Source organism: Thalassophryne amazonica, chromosome 17 (genome assembly GCF_902500255.1).
Source record: "Thalassophryne amazonica chromosome 17, fThaAma1.1, whole genome shotgun sequence".
Taxonomy (NCBI): domain Eukaryota; kingdom Metazoa; phylum Chordata; class Actinopteri; order Batrachoidiformes; family Batrachoididae; genus Thalassophryne; species Thalassophryne amazonica.
In genome coordinates, this window is record NC_047119.1 from 30510110 (window position 1) to 30530792 (window position 20683).

At 44.5% G+C, this 20683-nt stretch overlaps 1 protein-coding gene and 1 long non-coding RNA gene across 2 annotated transcripts; one reads left to right on the forward strand and one right to left on the reverse strand.

The window, feature by feature from the left end:
- Positions 1-734: 734 nt before the first annotated feature.
- LOC117529780 lies at positions 735-3656 on the reverse strand. The gene is made up of 3 exons (XM_034192640.1): positions 3428-3656; positions 2998-3146; positions 735-1486 (listed from the first exon to the last, which is right to left on the reverse strand). The coding sequence occupies exons 1-3, from the start codon at positions 3522-3524 to the stop codon at positions 1022-1024; spliced, it is 711 nt and encodes a 236-aa protein (XP_034048531.1). The 5' UTR covers positions 3525-3656; the 3' UTR covers positions 735-1021.
- On the forward strand, positions 2511-20408 carry LOC117529781. Its single transcript, XR_004566101.1, has 3 exons — positions 2511-2522; positions 4636-4641; positions 20258-20408. It is a non-coding gene; the product is annotated as an uncharacterized LOC117529781 (long non-coding RNA).
- Positions 20409-20683: the final 275 nt, after the last annotated feature.

Genomic DNA, 20683 nt, shown 5'->3' on the forward strand with positions numbered 1-20683 from the left:
TGCTTTTCCATCTGCATCAGATGCTCAAAGCGCTTTACAGTAATGCCTCACATTCACCCCGATGTGAGGGTGCTGCCATACAAGGTGCTCACTACACAGCGGGAGCAACTAGGGGATTAAAGACCTTGCGCAAGAGCCCTTAGTGATTTTCCAATGAGGCTGGGATTTGAACCAAGGATCTTCTGGTCTCAAGCCCAATGCCTTAACTAGTAAACCATCACCTCCCCTAAACTTTTGTTCTTTTTAAAGGAGTTGTACTACCAGTACATAGACCTGGATTCAGTTCCAGGGCAGTCGTAGACTCATACGTGCCATATGATGGAATCAAGAAACCGGCACCATTGTGCCTCAAGGCAGATATAGGGCTGAATTGACCAAAAATGCATGTTTTGACCTTTAACCCTAATGAAAACAACCTTTGCTGTATTTCAGTGAGGCTCGGGAGCAGATTTTGGGTTTAATTAAGCAGAGACCCTTGGTTTATATTTGGTCCAGTGAAAAGATTTTTCTGAAAATTCCTGTGAGTGCTCTCAGTATATTTCACTAAGAATTCAGCAAAACGGTTACACTTAAGTGATGAAGTAATGTAACTAAGTAGCCATCTTTCAAATTGTATAATGCAATGCAAAAAGGAAATCATTTTGTATGTTAGGAATAATTTGATATCAAAATCAAGGGTATGTTATGAGTCAGCATTAGCTTGAACATTAGTGAGATAAAAATGAGAATATCTGTACAGCTGCAAATTATATTTTAATAACTGTATATACAGCAAATTAATTTACATCTGCAATATGTTGAAATTTCCATAATATATTAGGCATATTAATATACAAAGAAATAAATGTACATTCATGCAACATTTCTATATTACAAACAAGAAAATAAATATTAAATATCATAAATAAATGCTTCTTTGCATAAGTGATGCACCGGCCGCTTTGATCTCTTTAAGTCTTTATCTGCTATCTCAGTAAATGCAGTTGGTGATTTGCTGTCTAAGACCCGCCTCAGGGCGTCCTCACAAGGTGAAGTTCATTTCTGGACTCCTTCGGCACACTTGGCTTCTCACAGTCCTTAGCTCTCGAGACACATTTGACAAGAACTCCTTAAAGCTCTTGAGTAGCACGCAACCGTAGACCTTCTGCTGGAAAATATTCTGAGATGGCGGTAGCGGCGTCAAGCCCCCTGCTGATTCTGGGACAGGCAGGTTTGGGAAAAGGCTCTGGTAAAGATTGCTTATGAGAGCAGCTAGAGTCCTGCTGCGGTCGCTGACCGTCGTCATCATGTCCAGCAGCGGGCTGGAGGAAGGCTGTAAGTCCGTCTGCTGCTCGTGCACTCGCTTTAAATGTGGGAAGTAACCTTGGAGTTGCGTGTAGATGCTCATTATTCTCTCTGATGACTCCAAACCTGAGATGTTGGGGTCTGGGACACCGCTGACTGGCACCTTGCAGAAGAGTTCTGACATCTCTCCTTGAGATTCTTTCTGGAAAAAGGGGATTAAAAGATAATTAGTTACTTGTTGGACCACACAGTCCTTCCAGTATAGCAGGGCTGAAACATGAAGCGATTGCATGGTTTATGGTAAAAGCACCAAATTTTACACAGACATTGTTATATATGTATCATATTTTCCACAGTATAATTCGAAACCAGCTAAAAATGTCTCTTGAAGAGGAAAAATCTATATGAGTCGCACTTTTTTTCCTGTATTATCAGCCCTTTAATTTGGGATTTTTTTGTGCATTGTTGTAGTGTACTTTTTACAGTTGGCATTTATCCTCTTATTTCTATCACTTATTTTGTTGAGTGATTTCATTCTTTTGAAAGTTCTATGTAAATACTCATTACGACTATTATTAATAAGGAATGTGTCAATTTTTGTTATATAATTTGTACAATTTTTCAATTTATTTTCATTTATATAGCGCCAAATCACAACAGAGTTGCCTCAAGGTGCTTCACAGAAGTAAGGTCTAACCTTACTAACCCCCAGAGCAGCAGTGGTAAGGAAAAACTCCCTTTGAGGAAGAAACCTCAAGCAGACCAGACTCAAAGGGGTGATCCTCTGCTTGGGCCATGCTACAGACATAAATTACAGAACAATTCACAAAACGATTATACAGGGAATGCTGTTGGTGCAGAGGACAGGAGGGTCTCCAGCACAAATACCACACCCATCATGTACCAGCATATAAGTCGCAGAACCTCCCAAAGTAGTAAAAAACAAAACAAAACAACAAAAACAACACTACTTACACTCGAGAAATTATGGTAATTATGATTGTGGTTGAAATGAAGTGAGCGTGTAAGAAAACACAGAGAACAACACTTGTATCTGTTTAACATAGGGAGTGTTATTTTCTATGTTTTCTTACATGCACACTTTATTCCAACTACAATTACATTGATAAAAAAAAAGCTTGGCATGATATCTCCTAATTTTTTAAATTATGTCTCAAACAATGTCTGCAAAATTTGCTTTTACCATAAAACGCACAATCGTAGTGATATTTTGCACAGTGTGCAGGTATGACACTTTAAAGGGGTTGTACTGTGCAAAAGTATACGCAATCTAACTTTAACAGCAAAATCTGGTTGAGATTTCACGTTAAAAATCTTTAAAAACGCAAAATTCTGTCTGTGCATTTAAATACTATCCTTCTGAAATCAACTCAGGCCTGAAATGGCTTGTTTTAGACTTTAGTGACACGTGGAAAACTGTTTCCTCTGACACACACCCACACACTCTGTTACAATGGACAGGGGGCGTGGCCAGCAGCACCTCCTTTCAATTTAAAGCAACAGCTATAGAAACAGGTCACTTCCAGGAAAAGTTTGTTTGTTTTTTTAAAAAAAAGTTCTATAACTTCAATTTACAGCTACAAACGATGCGATATCTTTCAGAGGCATGTAGAAACTATTATTAGCTTTGCTGACAAGGTTTATGACCCTTTTGACACAGACAAATAAACAAGTACACTTCTGTAGACTCACGTATATTTTGATGAGGTCGCCAGATTCCTTATGTATGATTCTGGTGAGTTTCAAGGAGAGCTGCAGAGAATTGCCGCACTGCTGGTCGTCTCCCTCTGTCGTAGCTTTCGTTGAAGTGACGGCCATAAGCAGAAGCAGGGAGAATAATGCTGTGGAGAAAGGAAGCGGTCACTTCAAGTTACTACAGCACATCTACAAAGAGATCTTGAAAAAACAAAAGATATAAAACCAGTTGGGACAATAATTCACTGTCAGGTTTGTATTAATATTAATAGCTGTAAATGAAAATTTGTTTGAATGATGCTAGAACAAAGTTTTTTTTTAATGTTTAATTTCACAGCATTGAAAAGGAAAAAAGCTACTCCTGCATATTTTATAAAATAAAATAATATTGGCATGCAGCTGTGAATTTTAATAAGGTTTTACTTACTTGTTGCCGTTTCCCTGAACAGTTGAAAATGCATGTTCTTCACATGACCATTCATTCTCCTCTCAGTGTCACAGGCAGATTGCACGCTTCTTGTCATAATCACACTCCTTTAAAACTTTTTAAAGACACAAACCACACATTTGTCACAGGAGGAAATGACGTGCAGTTTGTGAGGCAACCAAATTTCCCAGAATTTCTTCCTGTTTCTTCATATGCACTTTTCTCTCTCTCTCTCTGACTCTCCATCTTTCAGTGTGCATTGTCCCCACATGCCAGCTCCCAGTGCAGGCACGTTTGGGCATGTCTGATCAATACACCTGTGCAGCACAAAGTATATTTAAACACTACTTACAGCTTCTTTTATTTTTTTTTCTTTTTAGAAATAATAAAAAAGAACAACTTGTTTCATGTTGCTAAATTTGTCCAGTAATATCAACCCACTCATTTTATCAGATGTCAGATATCTTTAACCATAACTGATATTCTCCTTCCTTTTTGACACAGTGCATGAAGACACTTCTTTTTTTCCCCCAGAGGTCAAGAGGTCAACAAAGTAAAAGTAGAGTGCACACAGCAGGTGTTGTATGCTGTGTGCTTCATTCTTTTTATGTGGTTTGCATACATCATACAACTAGATAAGAAAAAAGTGTATTTAAAAAAAACAAAAAACAATTCACTTGAGTCTGTTAGATTTCTCTTTTTCTTGTGGTGTTGATGCACCGGAAACAGACATCACAGGATATTTCTCAATCAGAAAATTTCTTTTTAACGCATATAGAGCAGATCTGTGTCGTCAAAGTGGGCAGTAGTTGAAGATTGTGATAACATGAGAACACTTCATCGTGAAATGCAGTGATGCATCTCTAGGGATTTAGATGGTGTTCAAGGAGGAACCAGCTCTCAACGTGAGGAACTAGAGAGACTTTCCAAGTATTGACAAAGGAAATAGCTGTCACACCACCAGTTATTACTGTTAAACGTCATCGCTTTTGCTGGAGACACGCTATGGGAGTTGGTCTCAAACTGAGGGTCAGGGGTCCACTTACGGGCCGGCAACACGTATTATTACATGGGAAAGAATGTAATTTGCAGTAAAAGTTAAAATAATACGATTCATATCAGAACAATAAACAATATTGCCTTGATGTTAAGGTAGGACTCATAAAAGTTTATTTCCACAGAAAACATTTCACTATAAGATGGAAAAGAAAACGGTGATATTTATCCAGAGGCGTTGTCAAGAAATTTTATGTGTGTGTAAAATAGATATCACTAATACTGCGTTAGAACATCCATCCATCAATTTTCTTCCGCTTCATCCGAGGTCGGGTCGCGGGGACAGCAGCACAAGCAAAGCCGCCCAGACCTCCCGATCCACACACACCTCCCCCAGCTCCTCCAGGGGAATCCCGAGGCGTTCCCAAGCCATCTGTGAGACGTAGTCCCTCCAGTGTGTCCTGGGTCTTCTCCGGGGCCATCTCTCAATGGGACATACCCGGAACACCTCTCCAGCGAGACGTCCAGGGGGCATCCGAAAAAGATGCCTGACCCACCTCAGCTGGCTCCTTTCGACATGGAGGAGCAGCGGGTCGACTCCAAGCTCCTCCCGAGTGACCGAGCTCCTCACCCTATCTCTAAGGGAGCGCCCAGCCACCCTGCGGAGGAAACTCATCTCGGTCGCTTGTACTCGCAATCTTGTTCTTTCGGTCATGAGCCAAATCTCATGACCATAGGTGAGGATTGGAACGTAGATCAATTGGTAAATCGAGAGCTTTGCCCCCCTGCTCAGCTCTCTCTTCACCACGACAGTCCAATACAGCGACCGCATCACTGCAGACACTGCACTGATCTGTCTGTCAATCTCACGCTCCATCCGTCCATCTCTTGTGAACTTGACCCCGAGATACTTAAACTCCTCCACTTGAGGCAAGGACACTCCACCGACCTGAAGAAGGTAAGGCACCTTTTTCCGGTCGAGAACCATGGCCCTGGATTTGGAGGTGCTGATCTCTGTCCCAGATGCTTCACACTCGGCTGCAAACCGCTCCAGTGCACGCTGAAGGTCCTGATTTGATGAAGCCAACAGAACCACATCATTTGCAAACAGCAGGGATGAGATTCTGTGGTTCCCAAACTGGACCCTCTCTACACCCTGATTGCGCCTAGAAATTCTGTCAATAAAGGTAATGAACAGAACCGGTGACAAAGGGCAGCCCTGGCGGAGGCCAACGTGCACTGGAAACAGGCTTGACTTACTACTGCAATGTGGACCAAGCTCCTGCTGCGGTTGTACAGGGACCGGATAGCCCTTAGCAAAGGACCCCGTACTACCGGAGCATCCCCCACAGGGTGCCCCGAGGGATACGGTCGAATGCCTTCTCCAGATCCACAAAACACATGTGGACTGTTTGGGAGAACTCCCATGAACCCTCGAGAACCCAATGGAGAGTGTAGAGCTGGTCCAGTGTGCCGCGACCAGGATGAAAACCACACTGCTCCTCCTGAAGCCGAGGTTCGACTATCGGTCGAATTGTCCTCTCCAGTACTCTGGAATAGACCTTACCGGGAAGGCTGAGGAGTGTGGTCCCCCTGTAGTTGGAACACACCCTCTGGTCCCCCCTTCTTAAACAGAGGCATCACCACCCCGGTCTGCCAATCCAGAGCCACTGTCCCTGACCGCCCACCACGCAATGTTGCAGAGACATGTCAACCAAGGCAGTCCCACAACATCCAGAGACTTAAGTTACTCTGAACGGATTTTATCCACCTCAGGAGCCTTGCCATCGAGGAGCTTTCTGACCACCTCGGTGACTTCGGCCTGGGTAATGGATGAGTCCGCCTCCGAGACCCCCGTCTCTGCTTCCTCTTCTGAAGACATGACGATGGGATTGAGGAGATCCTTGAAGTATTCCTTCCACCGTCCAACAACATCCCCAGTCAGGGTCAACAGTTCCCCACCCGCACCATAGACAGTATTGGTGGGGAGCTGCTTCCCGCCTCCGGAGGTGTCGGACGGTTTGCCAGAATTTCTTCGAGGCTGAACCATGGTCCTCCTCCATGGCCTCCCTGAACTCCTCCCAGACCCGAGTTTTTGCCTCTGCGACCGCACAGGCTGCAGCACGCTTGCCCTGTCCTGCTGGTACCTGTCAGCTGCCTCCAGAGTCCCACCTGCCAACAAGGACAAGTAGGACTCCTTCTTCAGCTTGACGGTATTCCTTACTTCCAGTGTCCACCACCGGGTTCGGGGATTGCCGCCACGACAGGCACCACAGACCCTGCGACCACAGCTACAAGCGGCCGCATCGACAATGGAGGTGGAGAACATGATCCACTCGAACTCCCTGTCTCCAACCTCCCCCCGGATTTGGGAGAAGCTCCCCGGAGGTGAAGACCTTGCTGACAGAGGGTTTCGCCAGTCTTTCCCAGCAGACACACACTATATGTTTGGGCCTGCCAGGGTCTGACCGGCTTCATCCCTTCCCAGCAGATCCAACTCACCACCAGGTGGTGATCGGTTGACAGCTCAGCCCCTCTCTTCACCTGAGTGTCCGAGACACGTAACCGAAGGTCAGATGATACAACTACAAGTCGATCATCGACCTCCGGCTCAGAGTGTCCTGGTGCCACGTGCACTTATGGACACCCTTGTGCAAGTACAAGTGATCATGATGGACAAACTGTGGGTAGCACAGAAGTCCAACAACTGAACACTCGGATTCAGATCGGGGAGTCCGGTGCTTCCCGATCACCCCCCCCCCCCCCGCCCCAGGTCTCACTGTTGCCACCACGTGGGCGTTGAAGTCCCCCAGGAGAATATTGGATCCCCAGTGGAGCACTATCTAGTACTCCTCCCCGGGGACTCCAAGAAGGTCGGGACTCTGCACTGCCGCTCGGCCCGTAGACGAGACAACATTGTCCCCAACCAAAGGTGTAGGGATGCGACCCTCTCATTCACGGGTGAACTCAACACATGGCGACTGAGCTGGGGAGCAATAAGCAAATGCTACCCCAGCCTGCCCCCCTCTCTCCGTGGGCAAACCGCCAGAAAAGTGGATCGCCCAGCTCCTCTACAGGAGTTGGGTATCAGAGCCCAAGCTGTGCATGGAGTTGAGACCTTCTATCTATCTAGTTGGTACCTCTCAACCTCCCTCACAAGTTCAAGCTCCTTCCCCCACAGCGAGGTGACATTCCACGTCCCAACAGCCAGAGGCTGGGAGCGCGGACCCGACGGGCCGCTGGGCCACCACCCTTGACCGCCAACAGTCCTCTCTGCACCCGACACCCATGGCCCCCTCTGCAGGTGGTGAACCCACAGGAGGTTGGCCCACATCGCTCTTTTGGGCTGGGCCCGGTCAAGCCCCGTAGGCTAAGGCCGACTACCAGGCGCTCGCGCGCGAGCCCCAACCACAAGCCTGGCTGCAGGGTGGGGCCCCCGGCTCCACCGTACCAGGCGATGTCTCAGTCCTTGATTTCATACTGTTCATGGGAGCTTCTGAATTGCGTTAGAACACTGAAGCTTTTTAATAAGCACCTGGTTTGTTCACTGAAAGATGTGCGGACGGGTCCGCGCATCGGGAGGACGCAGCCGGCGCGGTGCGGCGGCACAGGAAAAACACCTCCATGTTGATAACCATTTGTAAAATCCAGGCGGCTTTTGATGGCTTTCAGTGGAGTGAGTATATGAGAAATTGTTTAACAGCTGGACATGTTATATGGCTGGGGGGGCCTGGCTGCCGGTTTGGTTTGTCTGTTTGTTTCCTCCCAGGTGGCGTGCATTTGGGACTGAGTGGCTGTGTTGCTGAGGCTGTCAGGACCTCACCCTGATCACCTGCGACTCGTCAGGACTCACAGCTGAGGTGCATCTGATGGATTGGAGCATGTTGGCATTTAAGACTGGAGTGCACAGTGTGTATTTGCCAGAGACTCGACCTTGTGACCAGACGGGTGAGATCGTCGTCTTGGGAGCCATCTCATCAGCAGCGGACGCTGAGAATGTCCAGGTTTGATGATGCACGGTCTGTGAAAGAGGAGGGGGTGAGGTCTCACGCTCGTCAGCACACTTCCTGAGGTACGTTGGATTTGTGACTAACAGTTATACAGTCAGTAAATGTGGTGTCCCTCACACCTTATTGTATTGAGCTGTATGTTAGTCATGTATCAGCTTCCACTGCGTGGAAGTTTTGTGAACGGGATGTTCCATGCCTGCAGGTTGGGAAGCTGATCAGTATCAAGCCAGGAAGTGGTTTGCTGTTGTACACCTTTAAGTGTTTCTGTGTGTAGAGTGTGGACTCACATAATGGTTCCTTCTTTCACAGACTCGGTTGTTGCGGCCACCTGGGGGGTGTCGGCGGGGTCCTTGGGTCCGAAACAGCTTCTGGCTCCGGACCGTTAGCGCTGCTGGGAGCGCACCACGCCAGGCCGCACCTTTGTTATTACATTTTCACTGTTATGTATTAAATTCAGTTAGCCTTTGTACCGTGCTCTGCTTATTTCATACTGGGTCCTTCAAACGCTGGTCGGTTCTCCGAGCTGCGTCCGACACATAACTCATATCTCTGGCCAAACATCACGGACCCAGCGTTAGCAGAGACGGTAACGCGCCGGGAAGGCGGCAGCAGACGTTCAGTGGTTATCCGGATCAGTTGCGGGGCTCTCCGCCCGGAAGGTGCGTGTTTGAGACCCATTACTGGATACTAATTTGTGCTCTCTTGCAGCCGTGTTCCTGTGTTGTGCCTCATCCGTGGATCGTGGTGGAGTGTGACTGGCGACGGCTTCGCGCCACACTCCGACCGGATGGGAGGTGTCAACGGGAGCTGCAAGAGTGCGTTTGTAATGGGTTCACGCGCACGGCGGAGCTCTGTTAGCACGGGTCGCTGGGCTTCCTGTGTTACAGTCATAGCCCCGTTTCCCCGGAGAAAGGTAACTACTGCGTCTGTTGTATCAGCTCCGGCGTTATTTAGTTGAGCACATTTTGGTTGTGTGTTGCACTCAGCTGCGCACACAAAAGCAGCTCGTTTGTTTTTTTCTGTCGCCCAAGGGGTTTTTTCATTTTTAGCACTCTGGTTCCCCCTTGTGGTGACTGAATCACGGTACCGTCAAGCTCTGGAGTAGGAACAGGTGTGTTCCATTTGGTTGAGCTTGACGGTATAACTCACTGATTTGTTTTGTGTTAGTTCATTTTGTGTGGGTGTTTTTTTGAGTTGGTTTTTGTGTGGGCTTTTCTTTTTTGTTGTCCACTATTTGTCTGGGGGTGTGACCCTGTAGCCTTTGCTAACCAAGAACAAAAACAAAAACAAAAAAAAAAAACGGGGACCCAAACAACTGTGTGTTGGTCTGTTTTTTTTTTTCTTTTGTTTCTTTTTGTTTCACATCCCCAGGGTTAGATGGAGCGGTCCCCTGGGGGGGTGATGGGGTGGTATTTGGGTTGTTTTTTCTCTTTGTTTTTTGTTGTGCCCTCTCTTCTCCTCTGACTCCAGCCGGGTGTGCCGTAGTGTCGGCATTGCTGGAGGGGTGCGGTTAGGTTGTGCTGGGCGTTTCCCAGGTGGCCTCTGCACCCGGGAGGGGGGGGGGGGGGGGTTTGGGGGTTTTTTTTGTTTTCCCTCCCCCAGTTTCCGCCCTCAGGGTTTGACTGTGGTGTCCTCTGGGGGGGAAAAGGCGTTGGGTCCATCTAGCCGTGGACGGCCGGGGCTGGGTCCATTGGTCGTGAGGGGAGGCGTCTCCTGGGGTTGACGAGTGGTCCTCTGGGGGGCGCTGGTAGTCCCCGTGGGTGACGGTGGATCCCAGAGGGACCTCGGCCGTGGTTATTACTCCTGGAGCTGGCGGGTGGCCCTCTGGGGGGTGTTGGTCCCTGCGTGTCGTTTGGGGGGGAGGAGGAGGGGTATTTTGGCATTTTTGTTTGTGAGTTTACATGTGGGTTGTTTTTCTTTTCTCCCCTTCCCTGGGGTTTGATGGGACGGTCCCCTGGGGCGGGGGGGGGTGTTTTGGTTGTTTTGTGTTATGACTAATCACACATGTTTGGTTAAAGGCTGACCGCACAGGTGTAGGAACTCCTGGCCACACCTGTGCTGAGACTGTCAAACAAAGGCAAAGATGCAGCCAGTTCAACCAGTCTGTTGGAGGACGAACGCAGACGCGGTTTCCAGCCATGGTCCCTGGAGGGGGGTGTTTCTCCTGGGCCAGGTGTGTGTGGTCGCCGGGAGGCTTCCCGTGAGGGTGGGGTACTGTTATATGGCTGGGGGGGGCCTGGCTGCCGGTTTGTTTGTCTGTTTGTTTTCCTCCCAGGTGGCGTGCATTTGGGACTGAGTGGCTGTGTTGCTGAGGCTGTCAGGACCCCACCCTGATCACCTGCGACTCGTCAGGACTCACAGCTGAGGTGCATCTGGATGGATTGGAGCATGTTGGCATTTAAGACTGGAGTGCACAGTGTGTATTTGCCAGAGACTCGACCTTGTGACCAGACGGGTGAGATCGTCGTCTTGGGAGCCATCTCATCAGCAGCGGACGCTGAGAATGTCCAGGTTTGATGCACGGTCTGTGAAAGAGGAGGGGGTGAGGTCTCACGCTCGTCAGCACACTTCCTGAGGTACGTTGGATTTTGTGACTAACAGTTATACAGTCAGTAAATGTGGGTCCCTCACACCTTATTGTATTGAGCTGTATGTTAGTCATGTATCAGCTTCCACTGCGGTGGAGTTTTGTGAACGGGATGTTCCATGCCTGCAGGTTGGGAAGCTGATCAGTAATCAAGCCAGGAAGTGTTTGCTGTTTGTACACCTTTAAGTGTTCTGTGTGTAGAGTGTGGACTCACATAATGGTTCCTTCTTTCACAGACTCGGTGCTGCGGCCACCTGGGGGGTGTCGGCGGGGGTCCTTGGGTCCGAAACAGCTTCTGGCTCCGGACCGTTAGCGCTGCTGGGAGCGCACCACGCAGGCCGCACCTTTGTTATTACATTTTCACTTATGTTATGTATTAAATTCAGTTAGCCTTTGTACCGTGCTCTGCTTATTTCATACTGGGTCCTTCAAACGCTGGTCGGTTCTCCGAGCTGCGTCCGACACATAACAGACATGTTCCAACTTGTCATTAAGGCTTTCAACAGAGGTGTTTTTCCTGTGCGGAGCGTCGCAGCGGATGCGAGCCGACGCTGCAATCCATCCACACGTCTTTCATTAAAAAATCTCCTTTAACAGTGGAATATCCGGATAAAATGCTGAAACCGACTTCTTCTGAAACTTCTCTGTTCTCTCACGATGTCCTGGATCAATAGAGCCTGAAATGTGGAGGTTTTCAGCTTGAAACAGGCTGACGACGGCGCCTGGGACCGCTGCACGACGTCTTGCACCGTGGGAAGTCCTTAAAGCGACAGTATCACCTCAAAATCTCTCATCAGCCGTTAAAATTTTCACCGAAAACCAGCTTAATTTTTCGAACAGTGTCCACTTCGATGTGTCTCACAGGTTTAGAAAAAATTTTGATCAAACAAAGCGCCAGTCTCTCAGCAACTTCTCATACAAGGAATTCCGACGAGGGGCTGGACGACTCCTCCCACAAGGAGTGCTCACAGGCAGATGTCGTCACCGACAGGCATGGAAAAACTCACGCATGCGCACGAGGGTTCAGCATGTCTGACGTAAAAACATATGAATGAAATCCGTATAGTTTTTGAAAAAAAATAAAAAGGACCTATACTTTATTGACAGCCCTCGTATGTTAGGCTGCTAAATCTGCATTTTATGGTTTCTTTCTGTTACATGGGTGTGAAATATTCATGTGGAGGAAAATTGATAAATATTTAATATGCTTATAGAAGTCAAATATCAATGTGAAAAACATTTATGTGTCGTCTTGCATGACACGTAAGTTATGAGTGCCCCAGAAATGCTGACGTCAGCACTGAATGGAAAAATTTGTTATTGCATGTCCCATTTAAACAAGTGAATAACAATCTGAATTAAAACCAAATCAGTGTTCCTGAGGACTAAAAGTGATACTGATGAGTTAATGAACAGCAGGTGTGGCTTTACTTGTATCAAATTTTATTTTTGATTATTTTAAGACACTGTCAGTTGTTAAAAAAGCAGAAATTGTTGAAGTCAAATGTTTTGATAAATGTAGAGGGAGAACAGTAACAGTCCAATGTGACTATGTGGTTTTATGAAATAGTAATAACACTGTATTCTGATCCATGTGACAGACTGTGTATTATATAGTTCTGTCATCTTGCCAATATGGGAAAATATGTTTTTTGGATATAAGTGCCACCACTGTTGTGTCTTCCGTGAGCTTGACGATGATGTTAGCAGGGTGGGCGGGGACATAGTCATATGTGTACATAGCATATAGGAAGGGGCTCAGGACACAGCCCTGAGGAGAGCCAGTGCTGAGCATCAGGGTGGAGGATCTGTGGGGTCAAACTCTCACTGTTTGTAGACAGCCCATCAGAAACTTTTTAATCCAGTCAGAAATTAGGGGTGAGAAGGTCAGGTCAGGTTTTTCCAGGTGGCACAGGGCATTGCGGAGAGCAGTGGTGATGGCGTGTTCTGTTGGCCTATTTGCCCTAAAACAGGTGCTGATTGAATTAGGAGTTTGGTCAGGAGTGATTTTGACAATTGCTATGCTTTATAAAAAAATGACAACAAGCATGCAATAACCGGGCAGATTGTTATTACACTGCAAGACCCATATCATTACAAAGTGATTTTGGATTAGTTGTGCACTCTTGATTTTGTCTTTAAATAGTTCCCAGGAAACCTATTCCCTTCTGCAATTCATCACTGCAAGTTAAAACTGTGATTCTTTAAATTTATTCAAATTGATTGATTGATTGATCAATTTTAATTTCATGTGAAGATGGGTTGAATTGTTGACTTTCATTCAAATACAGCAAAGGGGCGATTCATTGGGGTCGACGTTAAGAGTGGTTATTTCCGGTCTCTTTTTGAAAACTTTTCAGTAGAATCAAATGGAAACATGAGATTCATGAGTAACAGCCTGCGATCAGCCCTGTCGCCTCAGCGGTTAGTCAGATCTAGGCAGTAGGTGACTTTAGTTGTTTGTGGTTGATAATATGATAACACATCAGTTTCTAGGAAATTACATACAAAGTTATATATAGCGTATGACTGAAGGTTCCTGGTATATGGGATAACATTCACTTAATTTTGGTATGTGTTTGTTTTCTAACCCTGGTTATTTGTTACCTTCCACTGCCTGAGTTTATTTGAGTGTTACACTAACTCTTCTTGTGCTTATTGGACTCCTGTTTGTTGGACTGGATGTTTCCTCTAGTAAGTCACCTTTGTTTTCCCTTTATATCCTGTGTGGTTACTGTTTGCATTATTGGGTTCACTCAGAAACTGATCACACAACAGATTTGTATCCAACTTGGCAGGTACATTGGGCCTTTATTTGAGAAGAAGTGATGTAATTTATAAATTAGTCAATAGTGAAGGTTTAGAGATCAAGGTCAAATTTCTGGTCCCATGATAATTTTAGGGAAATGAGTTCAGACATTTTGTTGTTAGTGAACTTCACTCACGTCACTCATATTCAAGCACTTATCCGGGATCGGGTCGTGGGGCAACAGCTCTAGTAGAGACCCCAAACTTGTCTTCCCCGGGGTCTTCTCCCAACTGGACGAGCCTGGAACACCTCCCTAGGGAGGCACCCAGGGGGCATCCTTACCAGATGCCTGAACCAACCCAGCTGGCTCCTCTCAATGCGAAGGAACAGTGGCTCTACTCCGAGCTCCCCACGGATGATCGAACTTCTCACCCTAGCTCTAAGGGAGACTTCAGTCACCCTCCTGAGGAAACCCATTCCCGGTTCTTGTACCCGCAATCTAGTTCTTTCAGTCATGACCCAACCCTCATGACCATAGGCAAGAGTAGGAACGAAGATTGACCAGTAGATCGAGAGCTTCTCCTTTTGGCTCAGCTCCCTTTCATCAGAACATTCCAGTAAAGCAAATGCAACAGGGAACTGCAGTCTTGTTTGAACCCCTACGAGATATCGCAGGATTTGACCACTTCCGCGAACAGACTGCACAAACATAGCATCACTTCTAACGGAAAGATGGTGTTCTGTTTTGTTTTCAGCTGCAATCACCGAGGCAGTCGCGAAAAGTGCAGGTTTTTTCAGTTCCCAGTGGAGAAGGGAAGACCACACAAAATGGGAGAGGTTGTGTCGGTAAGTTTTAGCCTACACCCCTTGACAGAGTAGCTGCGGTCTCTCGCCTGCACGACCACCTCAACATGTTTGAGCTCTGGGGCACAAACAAACCACAACACATGTACACTTTCCACTGCATCATCTCATTTTCTTTGCATTTTCACTTATTTGCTGTGTAATTTGCCCAAAAACTCAGAGAAAGTGCCATGTTTCTGATGGGGGCAGATGAGGGCTGTCCCCAGAACTTGCATTATGCTCTTTTATTTTACGCCTTTAGCAGCCACCCTCAAATTAGACTATGGTTCCCTATACCATCCCTGCTGTGCCGATTCTCTGGCCAATCTCATGCTCCATTGTCCCCTCACTCATGAACCAGACCCCGAGGTACTTGAACTCCTTCACTTGGAGCAAGACCTCCTTCCCTACCCGGAGTAGGCAGTCTATTGGTTTCCTGCTGAGAACCATGGCCTCAGATTAGAGGTGGTAATCCTGATCCCAGCCACTTCACACTCGGCTGCATGAGTGTTGGAGGTCACAGGCTGATTATGCTAATAGGACCACATCGTCTGCAAAAGGCAGTAATGAGATCCTGAGCCCACCAAACTGAAGACCTTCCTCCCCTCGACTACACCTTGATATCCTGTTAGTGAACTTGACTTCTTAAAAGCTCATATAACATTTTCTCTGAATACCCAATATTTTGAAATGAGGGTGTGGCATCACTGTGCTCTTTAAGCACTTTTGACCTAGTTTCATTTCATACATTGACTTTGCACTATAGTAGATCCCAATGAAAAAGTTAGGGACTATTCATCTTGGATGGAAGTATGCACTCTCTGGGTGCCACCAACTACAAAGTAAGTCCCTTCGGCTGCTCCCTTGTTTTCATTTGGGATCACTACAGCAGATCTAAGGTGGATCTGTATGTTGATTTGGCACACGTTTTACGCTAGATGCCCTTCCTGATGCAACTCCACATTACATGGAGACATGTGACACAGGTGGATTTGAACCAGGAACCTTCTGCACTGTAGCCAAGCACACTAACCACCTGGGTGCCACCAACTAGTCTCTACAAAATGCATTAATTCAATCTACTTTCATGATACATTTTTTTCTATAATTGTGCCCCCATGCAGTTTCTGTGCACCACTTTAGGGGGGCTCCCTCAGACTGGGAACAAGTGAGAGCTCAGGTCACATAAGACTGTTTTACTCTCAGTATTTGCACTGTGGAGCTGAAAGTTCTCACTTGGCAATCACATTTTTGTTTTGATCACTTTCACTAGATGCCGTATTGCTATAAAACCACTGACTGCTTGAGAAAAGTCAGGGGAAACTCACTGTACCACAACCCTGTCAGCATTACTTCAGGTAAAACCTAACCACCCCTCCGCCATCCTCGGGGCTTTCCAGGTGGCCCAGGGGATAAAAGAGGAGTTGTGGTGAGCAGGTGGCACTGCAGATGTCAACATTTCAAGGAAACTGAAGTCTGATTCCTGCCAACATATACAAGGCAGGAAAAAAGCCCCAATCAGCAGACACATAGAGTCTGGCTACCCTGAGGTGTCACACTTTACAACAAGGGCACATTAATTAACATTAGTTAATTAATTGTGTTTAATAATTGTGTATTAATAGTGTTCATGTTAACCAAGATATTTATACATTAATTCATTCATTTTCTACACCTACTTATTCCATTTAAGGGTCACAGGGGAGCTGGAGCCTGTTCCAGCAGTCTTTTGGCAAGAGACGAGGTACACCCTAGACAGGATGCCAGTGTATCGCAAACACATTCATCCTCTCACTCAAACCTATGGTCAGTTCAAAGTCACCAGTTCACCCAAACTGCATGTCTTTGGAAGGTGGCCTTGTTTACACTGCCAGTTCAAATTGGATTTATTATTATTAGTCTCCATGGTGCTCCCAGTGCATAGTGAATGCCTTGCATGGCAGCAGCCTGACATCAGTGTGGGTGAATGTGAAGCATCATTGTAAAGCGCTTTGAGCTTCTGACTCAGATTGAAAAGCGCTATATAAAATAATCTTGTTTATTTATTGCAAATCTGATTAAAATCAGAGCTCACCGACTGACTGTACACATTTTACATAGCAAGTGACCAGGTCCGATCTGTGTGTCCACACTTATCCATACTGATTGCTACAGTAACAGGCTACGTGCAGGAAAAACATGGATGACAGCAAACTGTGCCTGTTTTTGTCCAAAATGGTAATGTGGAGCCAAGATTGCTAACAGCCACTTTGTTTCCTCGTCCGTCCACGGTTTATTATTTTCCTTCATGCTCTGTTGTTTTTGACCATTTTCTTCAACTTTTTTCCACTTATTCCAACTCCACAGATAAGGCACCTTGAATCAACTTCTGTCTCTCTGGAAAACATATGTTATTGTTGTTCGTGTGGTGGTGTCAGTGATATAGAGGTACTTTGAAATCCTATCTGAGCGACTACCACATTCATATTGAAATGGATTAGCAAAAATGCCACATCTGTATGTGGTTTGAATCCACTTGGAAAAATTAAATCGCTTGTGCTTTTTCACTGTCCAGACTTGCCAAAAAAAATAAATAAATAAATCAAGTTAGATACAATCTGGATATGTTAAAAATCTAACTTTGGGTGGGAATGTAAACAAGGCCTTTGAGGAAGCCGGAACACTCAGTGGAAACTCACGCAAATACAGGGAGAACATGCAAAATCCACACAGAAAAGACCAGGATGGAAGCAAAACTGGAACCTTTGCAGTGTGCTGCACCACTGATAACTAACCACTAAACCAGTGTGCTGCCGTGCATTGCTAACATGACCACTCTTAACCAAACCAAATGATTATTATGCATTAACTTACATGTGCACCATTAATAACACATATCTAAACACAATTAACTCTTCATTCACTGTTCAACCCTCAAGCGACCAAGCTTGCAACTAACATGACCGAGCGGGGTTATTTATGACCCCGCTGACTTATAATGGAACGCTTCTATGTAAATGATTGATTTAGGGTTCTTCATATTTATTTCAGTCTCTAATATATTTGTCCATCATCCTTTTCATCTTCACTCTGGGCACCAAGAATCAGTCTCAATGCTTGTGCAGCTGTAAATCTTGCTATTTTAGGTCTGTTGATTCCTTGCAAAACAGTAGAATATAATGATTCGAGTTGGCAAATTAAATACCATCTGAAGCTATAATGTCGAAAAGTGACCCCGCGCAAGTTAAGGATTATATTTGCCACATGGCTTGGCCGATCCTTGCAAAATTTTATGAACAAATGCAGGACAAATGGATTGACAAATTCATGGTAGGAAACTTTTTTACAATTAAAATTAGAAAAATGGTGCACAAAAATGTATGCGGGGGGTCATAAATAACCCCACTCGGTCGCTTGAGGGTTAATGTATTACTTAACAAAATTACCAGTAATAAATGATTACTAAACACCTTAATTAATGCTTAATTACCTGGTTATTAATGCTTATTGCTGCATTCAATAATGTCTATGAAAGCACCCTTAGTGTAAAGTGTTACCTTCACTGCTTTGACCTGTATTTATCTGTGCAACAAACAGTAAATGAATGTAGGCCAAACAAAAGACATCGAGTGAGACATGCCACATAACAAGAAAACTCAACCACAAACAACAAGAAATGCACTGTCATTAGATGCAGGATGTGGACTCATAGTTTCAACAGAATGATTTTTATTTTGTCTTTGAACTGCACAGGAAATGGTGAATACGCTCGTTTAGGAAAGTCCCCTTTATTCTAACTAAATACATCGCTCTAGTCACTTAAACTCACACAAATTAAGCTCATAGCTGTTCTGAAGCTCTCAGACCAACCTCATTCACGGCACGCTGAAACCCCCCCGCCACGTGCAGCGCGTCTCCCGTGCCATTTGTCCAAAAGACTTCAGTTATTTGTGACCACACAAAAGGTCTTTACTGCATACAAGAAACTGTTTTTTTTTTTTTTTTTTCAGTAAATTCCAGAAATTTTGTGAAAATGTAAACAGCTGAAAAATCTAAAGGAGTCATTCAGCTTCAAAACACTCTGGTCAAAGACAAATTCATAACGTAGATTTCCACAAATGTAAAATCAGTCCTATTGCCATTAGAAAACGTTATAATCAACATCTACTCTGTTTGGAATCATTTTATAAATGAGGGGACATCTTCCTTTCAGCACTGTGTGTAATATGATTGAACGTTACTTGTTGTGGCTCTGAATTTTAAAAATAGTACAGGGTTCCATTCAAGACCACCACATTAAAAGTTTCAAAATCACCTGTGATAACATATACCTCTTTCTCTCACTCTCTCTCTCTCTCTTTTAAAGAATGCATGGGGTACTCCAAATATGTCATAAATATTTGAAAAAATTATAGCGTTTTGAGGGGTGTGGAGATGCTTCAGGTTTACATTATTTAAAAATTGTTATTCTCTTCAAGACAAAAAACTACAAGGCTAAAGGTGGTATTAGAAATTAAGCACCAAACAATTGTCTTTCCATTCAGTACAAATGGAAACATTGTGCAACCTGTTCAATGACCATAATGAACATGGTAAATAAAATGTAAATCTGATCATTACACACTAATTATTCAATCTGGACCCACACGTTGTTACACTCACTGTTGTCAAACCGATGATCTGTAAAATATCATCGCACTGATACCGCAGGAAATCTGTGGTTCCAATTATCAGCACTGATACAATCTGATAGTCTAATAAATGATTTAACAATATAACAAGTTATTTTATGACCACGTCTATATTAAAAATAAATAAATAACCCAAAGCAAATATTAAGCTCTGTTATCATTGTCTCTGTGTATTCTAGCTATAGTCTCATGTACAAATATTCATATCAAAAGTTATACAGCACAATTCTCACCATTTTCCTTTACAAGAACTTTGATTAGTGAACATTAAATGATTCACAAGTTTAGATGGGAAAAAAAGTGGTGCCAGCGTCACTAAATAAAATACATATATCAAACACATAACTAAAATCTAATTCAGGCACAACTTAAATAAAGGCATTTGTGAACTTATCAAATATGGCGCTTATGTTCAGAACATAGAGGCAGATAGATGATTCTAGAGGGCTGACTCTTCATGTGATCGTGTGTCACCAAGGAAGCAGTGCCACCGTCACTGAGTGTGTCGCCTTGCAGCGAGTCAGCGCAACGAGCGCAACATTCTGCAGTGTTGAAGTTGATTCAACTGGTTTGTTTATTTGTCTGTTATTGTGCTACTTCATTTATCCTGCTCTATGGTCTCTGCAAATAGAATTTGTATTGTTGTGAATCTTTTACATTTTGCTGAGATATTCAATATCCATTTCTTTATTCATTTTTAAGACCATGTTTTACATGCATGGGCAGATATTTAAGTATTACATTGTTGTGACTCAGTGAATGCTGTTAAGCTTGTCTGCATATAGAGCTCAAAGCTCTTAAAGGACATTCTGTCCCGAAATTGTCAATTCAAGGTAAGAAAATATATTTTTTATTAAATGCACTTGTAAGTACAATTAATTTATTTATTTCCATGATGCCTCTAAGTAAAATTTCTATACTGCTTCATTTTCCAGTGATGGGCTTGCATTGATTTATATTGTTCATGCATAAAAGGGGAGCCGTCTTCCATCACCGAATGGACCACACTTGTCATACCTATGCAGTATTGGGAGTTTGCCCTTTTGTTGTTCTGTCTGTCTCTATGGTCCAGAATCAATAGGCTAACAGAAAAAAAAAGCTATGACCACTTTTATTTACAAACAGCTAAAAAAAAAAAAAGACAGATTCATGCTTCACTTCACAACCTGAATTTGTCCTTAAAGTGCATGCAATAATAAGCAGTTTTACCAAGTGGGAGCTGGAGTTGTGAGAAGTGGATTGATGCCAATTGATCCAACATATGAAATAAATGTAACTGATTCCTAGTAGTGAGGGACCACAGTATATACTGTATGCATAAGCACAATATGGATGTATGAACGAAAAAAATAATAATAATCTGACTTTTTTTTTCTTTTCTTTTTTTTTTTTTTGGTGACC